This window comes from Echiichthys vipera (assembly GCF_963691815.1).
Source record: "Echiichthys vipera genome assembly, chromosome: 3".
Classification (NCBI taxonomy): domain Eukaryota; kingdom Metazoa; phylum Chordata; class Actinopteri; order Perciformes; family Trachinidae; genus Echiichthys; species Echiichthys vipera.
Window position 1 is genome coordinate 27582733 of NC_139828.1, and position 13140 is coordinate 27595872.

The window sequence follows — 13140 nt, forward strand, 5'->3', positions numbered from 1 at the left end:
CCTCTGCAAGCTGTAGGCTTGCATGTTATGGATATACTGTGATCTGTGGAGTGCAAAGGACTGTTGTTCAGGATTAAACTTCAGACATGTAGAATCCCTGCGGCAGGGGTGCAGATCATGGTTCAGATCCATCAAAATGTTGTAGATAATAATAATACATTTTATTTGTAAAGCACTCATCATTATCAAAGACAATCAGAAAGTGCTAAGAGGCTCGCCATATCGTTCAAAAAGTACTGCACATGGAATCATTGGCTGTTCTAACCTTTCTTGTTTATTTGTCCTAAACAGCAACCATGTGTATCACTGCTACTTAACTGTTATATTAGTAAATCATCATTTTAAGGGTCTGGGGCATGTAATGTCTCCTCACCACACATTCTTCTAACTAAATTCATTTTGTCCTGGTGTATGGGACTACTTTATGCATGATTTACTGCTATGGATGAATATGAAAATATGAAGCTCTTTTTTCAAAGCCTGCTGATCATCAGCGTCTGTGTAAGAAACTCCCCATTAATTTGTGTTGTGTTGGAGGAGAGCAGAGATGGATGTGGAGTCAGAAATATATTTGTCAAACATTATTTGTTCCACCATTTTAATAATTTCTTTTTAGATGTGAATCTAAAATGTGAAGAATGTGTAGTCTGAAAATACATTGTTCAATTTAAAATAATTAAGGGTATATTGGGGGAGGGCAATCTGCACCTATGCCCTGTGGTCGGAAAATATCGCTTGACACAAAATCTTATTCACTCATCTACATTAAAAAGCTGGTCTGTAATTTCCTGCCACAGTATGTGTCTCCAGGGCCACATTTTGCCACGATGAACATCATTGTCATGTTCTGTAAACATTTCATTCAAACTGGATACAGAAAATATATCTCAGGACACATTCTTAACAGTGGAGATATCCTTTAAAAAAAAACTGCAAACCTTGCCTTAGGAGGTTCAAGTGCAAGTGAGCTCCTTAACATCACAGCCTTTTTTGCTTTATTGTTTTATTGCAAAAAAAAGAGCAATATGTCAGATATAATGTGGTAAGGGAACAAATTACTTTGAAGCTAAAAAAAAAACTCATGATAATCGTCTGACTACAGTTTTGGCTGAGAAGAGATATATCCTTATTCAAAAACCCTGCAATGCAATAAAGCTCCTCTACACATGCAGTTTACAGGAAGCCTGTGAATGTTCTCATTTGTCCAGGTCATCGTTATCCCCAAAGCAATTTCAGTCCAAAGCAACTGGAAACAAATAACCAGGTCCAGTTGCTTTTGACTGAAATTGCTTTGGAGGACCTCACTTGTTATGGGGGTAGGAGATACCTCCAGCTGCAGATGGCATCACAGAAATACGCTTCGACCCCTGAAGTCAAGAAGGCGCAGACACTAAATGTACAAACCATGGAGCAATAAAATCTCTCAGACCGCTTGTCAAAGTTATGTTCAAGGTATGAACTCCCATCTTCTCCGCTGTGTCAAGAGTGACGAGTCAACAGGTCACAACACTGTACAGGAGCAAACAGACGCACGCCGCATCATCATAAAAGACTTACAAAGTATTCAGAGAAGATAAAGTTGCTCAGTTAGGAAACTCGACTTCCTTCACAGAGTAAACTGTATCAGGTGGATTTTTTTCATGATGGAATCCTCAAGGTGGGAGGAAAACTGGAAATATACATCTTTCTTATTTTACGGAAATATCCAGTGATTATTTCAATCAATCCAATTATTCCATCACATTAGCAGGACGACATAGCTGATTATCATGTGCAGGTCAAACATCGAGGAAAAGGTCCCACTGTTGATGTTTTGCTGTCAAGCTATCCACATTGAAATGTAAGGCCTTTGTTGTTTTATTTCCATAAAAGGAGTAATATTGAAGTGTGATGTGTGTGTGATCAGGGAAGAGGTTTTGTTGGAGCTAAAAACAAACTGAGAAAAGCTTTAAACCAAGTGGATGATAATGAGAAGAAGCAGTGTGACACCAACTCAAATGCTCCCCCCTGTAGCCTTGCAGGAGGCGTATGGGAGAGACAAATCGGCAAAAAGTCACACTACGACTTACGGGATGTAGACTGTTAGCATAAAGCCTGCCAGTGGCCGCCTATTTCAGCCGGCTTTGTCCTCCACTTCCACTATCTGCGTTTTCTATTTTACAAGGGAACTTTCGCTACATCCGGGGCTTAGCACTGCCCAAGATGATTGTGTTTGGTTTAAAGAAATACAAACAAGCCAGAACATGTCCAGAATGTTAAATCATCCAGCCAGACTTTTCTCCAGCACTGACAAAGCCTTGTGTTGGTCTGGCAATGCAAGACTATGAAGAAGACAAATGATCTGCCATGGACAGAGTGGAGATGGGCCACAGATTGTAGAGACAATGGCGGATAAAGATGGACTTGTTCTGGCAAGCCATCTGTCGTTAAAGTATGAATGTATTATGTGTGGACATTCTCATAGACTGTACGGATGTAGTGTTCTAAAAAACACTCATGTTTTTGGTGGGAGTGTATAACCTTCGGCATTGGTCCATAGGTGTTCCTTAAGGTTTTTTTTATGTTATCTTGATAGTTACATTATAAAGGTGGGTGCTTTTATTTTGAAAGGGTAATGCAGTAAAGGGTATGCTTATGGGTGTGTCAGGCAACAGGTTCCAAAAGGGCTGTCATACCTGTTCTTTGTTTAGCACCTGACTGTTAAGGATACAAGGTTTGTCAAAAGCCTATGACATATGTTTGTAGTTTTGCCTGTGAGTGTGTGTGTGTGTGTGTGTGTGTGTTGCTCTGTTGGCTCCATGTTCTGTAAGTTAACTCCTGTTAACATTCCTCAGCCTTGCTACATGTAGTAAGTATGGAAGTGTGTAATGCAGTAGCTACAGTATACAGTATATGCTTGAACTGGTATGGTTGAGCTGCGTTTTATGTGTCATTTTCACTGTTAATGTTTTAATGTTTTTCATGTTTTGTGTGATTTTGTTTAAAGGGGGAATTCCTCATTTCATGTTATGCTTATCTGTTACACCCTATCAAAACTCGCAGTTTTGCAATTAAGGGCGTGATCACATTATCCGTTTGGCCGCGGCCAAAACCGGTTTTTCAGTTAGGGCGCGCTCACACTATCCTCCCGGACCGAGACCCGGACTTTAGGGTACTTGTCCCCCCTCCCTCTCCCCCCGCGCCCCAGCCCCGTTTGTACTCACACTACCAGGGCCTCGGCCAATACTTCTTGCTGTCCATACATCATCACGCCGTAACACGTCACACGCATTGATCGCGTGTGTGTGGCTTTGTTTACAAATCTTTCCACAGACAGTTTTTGTGCGTCTTGTCGACTGTTTTTGAATATTTTCATCCGACCAAATCTGCAGTAAACACTCCACCTCCGCATCACACCAACATGAACCTTTCACCGCCATTGTTGTTGTTGTTAAATGTCCGCGCATGGTCCGTCCTTCTATTTACATGTCCGAACAGGCGGACATAACGCTACTGCCGTAGGGCTCGTGCTCGTGCGCGTACACGTGCGCACGCTCGTGCTCGTACATGTGCAAACGGCTCCGCTAAAGCCCACCTATTTCAAGCGGGCCGTGGCGGCCCAGCTGGCCCCAGTTGAGCGCGGAGCGGGTGCGCTCACACTACTTAAAGGTACTAGACTTTAACTGAAAAACCGGTTTTGGCCGCGGCCAAACGGATAATGTGATCACGCCCTTAAAGTCTAGTACCTTTAAGTAGTGTGAGCGCACCCGCTCCGCGCTCAACTGGGGCCAGCTGGGCCGCCACGGCCCGCTTGAAATAGGTGGGCTTTAGCGGAGCCGTTTGCACATGTACGAGCACGAGCGTGCGCACGTGTACGCGCACGAGCACGAGCCCTACGGCAGTAGCGTTATGTCCGCCTGTTCGGACATGTAAATAGAAGGACGGACCATGCGCGGACATTTAACAACAACAACAATGGCGGTGAAAGGTTCATGTTGGTGTGATGCGGAGGTGGAGTGTTTACTGCAGATTTGGTCGGATGAAAATATTCAAAAACAGTCGACAAGACGCACAAAAACTGTCTGTGGAAAGATTTGTAAACAAAGCCACACACACGCGATCAATGCGTGTGACGTGTTACGGCGTGATGATGTATGGACAGCAAGAAGTATTGGCCGAGGCCCTGGTAGTGTGAGTACAAACGGGGCTGGGGCGCGGGGGGAGAGGGAGGGGGGACAAGTACCCTAAAGTCCGGGTCTCGGTCCGGGAGGATAGTGTGAGCGCGCCCTAAACCACTTTGAAGTGAGGAGCTTGTTTGAACCTCTTGAGGCCAGGTCTGCAGGTTTTTTTTTGTCAGAAAGGAAATATCTCCACTGCTGAGGACTTATGCTAAAATAAGCCTGTGAATGTTCTCATTTGTCATCGTTATCCCCAGAGCAATTTCAGTCAAAAGCAACTGGACTTGGTTATTTGTCTAGGAAGACATTTCACCTCTCATCCAAGAGGCTTCATCAGTTCATGTACGCAACTGACCAGGCTGGGACTAGTCTAACTACTGTGCTGAGATGTATTTTATGTATCATATTTGAATGAAATGGTTGAGTGTTTCATTTTTTCATTTTATGTTAAATATGCTTATCTGTAGAACCCTATCTGAACTCGTAATTTTTTCAAGTTATAAATGGTAATCTTGCTCATTGCTCATCATTGCCTGTAGGCTTGCATATTATAGCTATAGTATGTTTATGACTGTCAAGTCCAAAGGACTGTTTTGACATTTACGATCCAAACACTGTCCACAGTGTATGCTCACACTGTCCTTTTGGCCGCGGCCAAAACCGTTTTTTCAGCTAAAGTCTAGTCTCACAAGCTGAGGCTCCCCACACCGCAGCCATATCACCATGTCCTCATCATTCTTACATTTAAATAGTCTCCGTGCATGTGATTATATTCTGTCATCTGACTAATTCCAGTCCTTACATGTGAAGTATCACCTATACTGCTGTGCATGGTTGACTCTGTAATTCAGCAGGCTGTATGTCACACAGACAGGAAAAGTCAACAAATGCTTATACTTGGAACCGTAAGCAGGGGGTGGTGCCTCAACACCAGGCCATTGACCTGCCTCGTTTCTATCTGAGGTGTAGAAGCAGAGTTAAGAGAATCTGTTGTGCTCTTTAACTCTCAATAAACACAGACATGGAGCTCGGGTCAACAGTTAGTGCTGTAAGGAGTAAGAGGGTACTGCTCGGTGAGGAAGTCTGCCCTGCAGTCATCGTAATTAAGGATGGGAAGATCCATCAAATACTCTCAAACAGCGACTTTTCTGAGGATGTTGCCTGCGAGGTAAGCCAGCTTTCATTGGTCTCATTTTTTTGAATACTGACTGTGGATATATGGAGACAGACAATGAAATATATCTGTCTGTATGTTTATAAGGTCATATGCACTGATTTAACACCCCTTATAATGTATTTGCACTAAAACAATGATGCTATCCCGTATGTAACCCAACTGTGATGGCAGGTGTTGGATGTGGGTGACAGTGTGGTGATGCCAGGCATTGTAGATTCCCATGTTCATGTGAATGAACCAGGTCGCACCTCCTGGGAGGGTTTCTGGACCGCCACCAGGGCTGCCGCAGCTGGAGGGGTGACAACTATTGTGGACATGCCGCTGTAAGTAGGAGACATCCCCCTTTCCAAATCAATCATAACCCACTGTCTGACCTTACACCACCACCTGAACCGGTGGAGGGTGAAGGTTTCAGGGTAAACAGAATGAGAGATAACTGTCCTCCTAAAGCAAATATTAAATGGACTGTAGAACAAGATACAGTGCCTAAAGAAAGTCATGAGTTAGTCACTTTTTTTGTTTTACAGCCTGAAATGATAATACATTATAGAAAATATATATTTTTCCAAGCGTGATATGAGTAAAATAAAAGTTCAAAATTTCTGAAAATTGTTGAAAACTATTGTAATTGTTGTAAATTGTATTGGGCCGCCCCTCAAAACTGGATGGCCGAGCCAGCAAAAGCTTGATCAGGGAAGCTACCAAGAGGCCCATCGGGACCTTGAAGGAGTTACAAGTCTTTATGGCAGAGGTTGGTCCATCTGTGCATGTGGCAACAATTTCACATGTTCTACATGTTTGGCAGGGTGGAGAGAAGAAAGCCTCTTCTGAAAAAATGTCACACTGAGTCTGGTAAAAAAAAAACATACTGAAGATTCTGATGCCATGTGTTAAAGGTTATATGGTCAGATGAGACCAAAACTGAACTTTTTGGGCTGAACTCCAAGCGCTATGTTTGGCAGAAACCAAACACAGCACACCACCCAAAACACACCATCCCTACAGTGAAGCCTGGTGGTGGCAGCATCATGTTGTGGGCTTGTTTCTCTTCAGCGGGGACTGGGCAGTTGGTCAGGATTGAAGGGAAAATGGATGCTGCCAAGTCCACCCAAATTCTTTAGGAAAACAACGACAACGACCCAAAACACACCTCCATAAAAACAACACAGTGGCTAAAGGACAGGAAGGTGGATGTCCTAGAGTGGCCCAGTCAGAGCCCTGACCTGAATCCTACAGAACATCTGTGGATGGACTTGAAGAGTCAGTCCATCACCACTCACCACAGAATCTGACTGAACTCCAACACTTCTGCAGGAAGAATGGGGAAATATTCCCCAATCTAGGTGCACAAAGCTGGTAGAGACAAATCCAAACAGACTGACGGCTGTAATTAAAGCAAAAGGTGCATCCTCAAAGGATTAAATCTGGGACTCATCACTTTTCCAACCCTGCTACTTATTACTTTTTATGAAATTTAGAAGAAAAAAAAATTCACTTGAATGTTTCTTTTATGTATTATCATTTCAGGCTGCAAAACAAAATAAGTGACTATTTCAAAAGGGTATCGTAACTTTCTATAGGCAATGTATTAGGCCTGGTGATACTAACATTTAGTACACAATGTACTATTATGTTACATAATAGTACATAGTGTACTAAATGTAGCTCTCTGTTCCACAGTATGTACTTTGCTACACAGGATCTGTGCATTGTTTTCTCTTATCTTACATATGAATATATAACACGCTGGAGACATTAGATGTTAAATTGGCAGCAGTGAGTTATACTCTTTGTAAAGGGTGACCTATTATGTTTTTCATTATTTTCTGTCATACTGTATATGAAATGTTACAATGTCAGATGTGAGTAATCCTTCCTAAACACTTTAAAAAAAAAAAAAAAAAACTATTACATTGAAGTGATGTAATTTAATGCCGGTTTTCTTAATATTGTCATCTGTCCCAGACAGTTACTGCAGTGTTTACATTATATACACTGCTACATGTAGCTACATGTTAACGTAAGGGAAACTTGTAATCTTGTTTGCAGTTGTTACAGTTGATCTCTCCTTAATTCAGATCACATTCCTGCTGGAACAGGTCCACTTGCCTGTGTAGTTTTTGGTTTAGAAAGCCTTTATTGGTGATTTTTTTACCGGTAGGAAATGCAGCTATACTCAGTCCCTGGTTTGAACAGACAGTACAGAGACGGCGGGAGCGCAGAAGCATAAGACTCTAAAACACTGACCAAATCGGAGCAGACCGGACTTTTTTGAGAGGGGGGCTTAAAGAGACAGGTACCAAAACGCAGCTTCTCAGACAGGGGGTGACTACAGTACAGCAGTCATTACTGACAAAGCCAAAATGTGTTTTTTATATTAAAGTATATAAATATGGTATAGTTGAAAAATATAAGCTTGAATCTGAAAACACTCATAACATGTCCCCTTTAAAATTCCCACAGAAACAGCATCCCTCCAACTACCACACTTGGAAATTTACATGAGAAGCTGCGGGAGGCGACTGGGCAGTGTTTCGTGGACACAGCCTTCTGGGGTGGTGTGATTCCTGGCAATCAGGTATAAGTATGAACACATTTCCACCCAGACTGTGCTAAGTTACGACCACACACTAACAGCGGATGTCTCCTTATAGCTAGACCTTCGGCCCATGATCCAGGCTGGAGTGGCTGGCTTCAAGTGTTTCCTCATCCACAGTGGGGTGGAGGAGTTTCCCCATGTGACTGACAGTGATCTACACACAGCCATGAAGCAGCTGCAAGGCACAGGAAGTGTCCTGCTGGTAACTTACTACCTGCGGCAAGTCCCATAACATGCCTAAATTAAGTTAAGGAGAATTATTATAATATCTTCTACCTTGTCTCCTTTAGTTTCACGCAGAGATGGATGTTCAGCAGACAACAGAGGAGAATGGAGGTAATATTACTTTTACAGGATACAAAAGATCAAATATGTGACCCATTCAGAAAATGATCTACCATTGTGTAAAGATTCAGATTTTTCTGACGTGCGCTAGAATAGTCTAACGAGATCAGAAAAGTGTACTACTAATAAGTTAACCATATTATAAAAAGTGAGATTAATATGTTTTTATTTATTTATTATAAAGCAGTTAGAGGTGCTATATAAATACTCTGAAAGTATCAAAATGCTCAATCCACAGAGGAATGCACACAGCCTGTATTCAGAAACTGTGTCTTTAAAGCCGTCAGGACATACGGTCGTGAAATCATAACACTACTATATATATATATATATATATATATATATATATATATATATATATATATATATATATATATATATATATATATATATATATATATATTTATATATATATATATATATATAAAGTAAAGTATTGCTACAGTGCTGTTACAGTCACTCCCCAGCTGCAGTGAAGGTGCAGAGATCCCAAGAGAGCAGATGTGGAAGACCTGGAAACTCTGACCAATCAGAGCAGACTGGGCTTTTTCAGGAGGGGGTCTTAAAGAGACAGGCGCTAAAATGTAGTGTTTCAGTTTAGGGTAAATACGGGTTCATTTGGACAGACAGGATGAGAATTTTTTTCTTTTTTCTAACATTTAACCATGAAACAAGTATGAACCTGAAAATGAGCATAATGTGGGATCTTATAAACCAATAAATAGCAACATTTAAGCTATAGCTGCTCTTCCATACATTACGATTCATAATAACACAGTATTGATATCATACTGATATTCTTCCCTGCTCTGTTTCGTATGAACTCCACACCGCTGCCTACACCACTTCCCGTGTTAGACCCTTGTCAGTACTCCACCTTTCTGCAGTCCAGACCGGATGTCATGGAGATAGAGGCAATTCGCACTGTCACAGAACTCTGCCTCCAGTACCAGTAAGATCACTATGGTGACAAGTAATCACATCATAATGGGCCTTTCTGGATAGCGTTTGATTGTAATTGTAGCATTGATGTTACAATGAGCTTACTCTCTCTGCTCCAGGGTGCGGTGCCATATAGTTCACTTGTCCTCTGCAAAGCCATTGAAGCTTATTCAGGAAGCGCGGCAGGCCGGAGCCCCGTTGACAGTGGAGACTACCCACCACTACCTCAGCCTATGTGCAGAGAACATACCAGCAGGGGCCACACAATTCAAGTGCTGCCCCCCCATCAGAGGATCTGTTAACAAGGTAATCAGAAGAGGATGCACAGTAGATGAAAATCCGACTACGGTACTTTCAGTTTGAGTCGCAACATAAAACTGGGCTGCACTTGCTTTATTATTTGCTTTATTATTCTTTAATTACTAGTAGATGATTGACTTTGTCCCCACAGGAGCAGTTGTGGTCTGCACTGAAAGCTGGGCAGATTGACATGGTGGTGTCTGATCATTCCCCCTGCACCCCTGATCTGAAGAAACTAGATAATGGAGACTTCACTGAGGCTTGGGGAGGAATTTCTTCTCTACAATTTGGTAACTGATTAGTGACAGCCATATTTCATACACAATATTTGTTTTATCATAATAAAACACAAGGTTTCATAATAGAGCAGCAAAAGAGCAAACCCATTTAAGGCCTGGTACAAAAAACATTCTAGTCTGTATATTTCAATCAAGATCAAGTTGAGAGAACGGACCCCGACGGGTATGCTGCGTCCATTTTTTTATACAGTCTATGGTTTTGACCCGTTCCCCAGTTAGGTCCCCGTGTGCATTGTTAAAACTATGATCACAACTTGTTACCACAATGCTGCGTTCATGTCATATCATAGAGATCATGGAAATCATTTCCTAAATGTTAATAAAATGACGCCAAAATCTTTGACAAGACAATGTAAATAAAAATGAAAAGGTACACTTACCAATATTTTAACAATAGGTTAAATGACTATGTGTAATGTAAAAAGAGTTGCTTTTAGTGACATGTTCCTGTTTATACCTACAATAAGTAACACACTCCTATAATTCATATACTGTATAACTCACATAATTGTGAGTCAGAACATGCAGGGCTGCATTAAAGGAAAAAGACAGGTGACGTAGGAGGCTGCTGTTTGTGTCCTGCGTGAAAGATAAATTCAATGTTGACTTGTTTTTTTATGTCCTTAATTAACAGCATGCAAATAAGTTACATAACAAACATATGTTCTTAAAATCCCAACACACCATCTTTCCCTAAACCTAACCCAGTAGTCTATTGTGTAACAGGCTCTGCACTGTAGGGGTTTGCACAGGCTCTCTGCTCTAAGAGCGTTTGAACATGTTTCAGCTCACAGTTTAGCTTAGTCCTGTTTTGCTTCAGTCTAAATGATCTCATCAGCTGCATCTCCAGCTTCAGCAGCCAGCTGTGTTCAGCTAAAGGCTCTGATAAACAGACCATGCTACCTGCCCAGAGCCAAACAACAGACAGGCAAAGCTGGCAACTAGCTGGTGCGGCTTCAAATGCTAAGCAGTGTATAATCTTTATGTTTTTTTCATGGCTTTTTACAATTTATCTTACCTTACCCCTGTGGACTATATGTTTGATGTGACATCATCATTCTCTGTCTCTCTCAACATGTAGTCAAAGGTCATTGACTCATCATTGTCCCATGTTCACTTAATCAACAATCAGTGCACTGATTTAATTCACGCAATGATTTATTTTGCTGGGAAGTGATTTTGGGGAATTGATAATGTTAGGTGACACATACTCTGCTGCCTACTGTAGAGCTTTTGTGAATTTACATTCTAATATCTGAATGTAGAGCTTTGAGCTGTGAATCGATAAAGCCCCAGCCCCAGCATCGCTGTAACATTTCTGTGGCTGCTTTCACAGAGCCATGGCAGTTTTCACATTATTCACTGTCTACGGAGCAGATCCAGGATTTATCCTCACTGCTGTTCATCTGAAGGAGATCCTGGCTAAAATTCTCATTTTAAACCTGGCCTGTGCAATATTACAGCAATTTTATTTTAGGGTGGATTAGTTGCTCCCTCCTTCCCATAATCCTCCTACCGTCAGCCACTCTGGGCAAAGTTCACATGGAGGTAAACAAGAGCTGAGTGCCAGTTTAGAGGACAGAACAATCATTTACTGTTCAGGCACAGTGAGAGGGTGGTCAAAGTCTGACACCAGGAAGACCCTGATCCACAATGTTTACTACTTTACCACATAGAACATTACACTTCCTGATGTGATTGTGCCTTTAAGAAACAATTGATGAATGCGGGAGACAAACTGTGAAAAACCTCATAAATATTTGATAGTGTCAACTCAATTCTCCATAGGCCTGTTAATCTCTTCACCCATTTTTAACCATTTGCAGGTCTGCCTCTATTCTGGAGTTCAGCCAGTAAGAGAGGCTTTCAGCTGTCTGATGTGGTGAGACTCCTCAGCCAGAAAACAGCCCAGCTGAGTAGTCTAGACAGCCGGAAGGGAAGCCTCGCCCCTGGATATGATGCTGACTTGGTCATATGGGACCCAGAGAGAGAATTTGAAGTTAGTATAAGGAATCCATAACATCAAAGGGGATGTATTATGCTCATTTCCAGATTCATACTTGTATTGATGTTTCTTTAAGCATTTGTTTACATGCTTTAATGTATTTATTGCATACTGTGTGTCTGAATATACCGTTTAAGCGCCTGTCTCTTTAAGCCCCGCTCCTGTTTCCGGGTCTTCCACATCTGCGCTCTCGGTGTCTCCGCACCATCATGGCAGCCGTGGAATGGGTCTAATGGCACATATTACCCCAGGGAGTGCCACAGGCTTTGAAGCCAGTTTGACATGGTGGCCAAACATTGAATTTTTTTCCATTTTTGAGCGACACAAAATGACTCGTGTTAATAACAGAATTTGATCCATTCAGTCCGATAACATTTGGAAAGTCTAGAAGAGTCGCACAATTCAATCATTAAATCCCCATTCAAGTTAGTGGCGCACAGAACCTGTCTCCAGTGGGTCTGCTCTATGGGCCACACAACACGGAAGCAGTGCCGATCATGCGGGTAATTTCAATCGTGGAATAAACGGTGCCACACCTCAAACGCTTAAAGACACAGTTTCTGAATAGGGACTGTGTGTTTGATCCTCTTATATATTTATATAGCACCTAGAGCTGCTTTATAATTTAAAAAAAAGACACTGAAATATATTGTTTTACAATATGAGACCTTTAATAAAGACCCTAAATCTGCTTTATATTTAGGACTTTGTTGACAAAGAACAGCTATATACTCACATTGTATTGATTTCATTTTTTCTGTCATGCGTCACAGATTAAAGAAGCAAACATACATCATAAAAACAAGGTAAACCACATTAAATGAACAAATGGTATAATGTAAGGAGCACATTTTATATGTGACCGAGCTTATGATCATATGTGTGTGTTTGTGCAGCTAACTCCTTACCTTGGCATCACACTGCAAGGAGTGGTGTGTGCCACCATCGTCAGGGGGCAGCTGGTGTACAGAGAAGGCTCCTTCTGCCCCGAGCCTCTGGGGAAGCATCTCCTCATCCCTCAGAGGAGAAATCAAGCTCAACTGTGAAGCATAATAACAACAGGCTGTAATAAAGCTCAACATACCAGAGTTCTTGTGTTGTCTGTATCTGTAAGAGTGCCCCCATCTCTCTCTCACACCGAATGTGTGCTTTTCTTTAGATTTTATTATTTGAACGTTTTATTTTGTATTATTTTAACATCATAATTTGCATTTGTAATATAACTGGAAACACTTGATGGCTTAACAGATAGATAACTTTTTTTTTAACCTTATAATAGTGTCAGAAATTTGATTTAAGAGCCCGCTGTCAACCAA

The 13140-nt window shown here is 41.6% G+C and overlaps 1 protein-coding gene across 2 annotated transcripts; it reads left to right on the forward strand.

Annotated features, from left to right (window-relative positions):
• Window positions 1-2746: 2746 nt before the first annotated feature.
• LOC310945283 (allantoinase, mitochondrial) lies at window positions 2747-12891 on the forward strand. 2 transcript variants are annotated; one of them, XM_083911326.1, is made up of 12 exons: window positions 2747-2848; window positions 5177-5325; window positions 5506-5657; window positions 7798-7912; window positions 7989-8135; window positions 8224-8269; window positions 9137-9230; window positions 9340-9526; window positions 9672-9810; window positions 11646-11818; window positions 12598-12630; window positions 12721-12891. In XM_083911326.1, exons 2-12 carry the CDS (start codon window positions 5179-5181, stop codon window positions 12868-12870), a joined length of 1383 nt encoding a protein of 460 aa, XP_083767452.1. In that variant the 5' UTR covers window positions 2747-2848; window positions 5177-5178; the 3' UTR covers window positions 12871-12891. The 2 variants fall into 2 exon arrangements, with proteins under 2 accessions (XP_083767452.1, XP_083767451.1); XM_083911325.1 differs by lacking the exon at window positions 2747-2848 and having other exon boundaries at window positions 4928-5325.
• The last annotated feature ends 249 nt before the right edge of the window (window positions 12892-13140 follow it).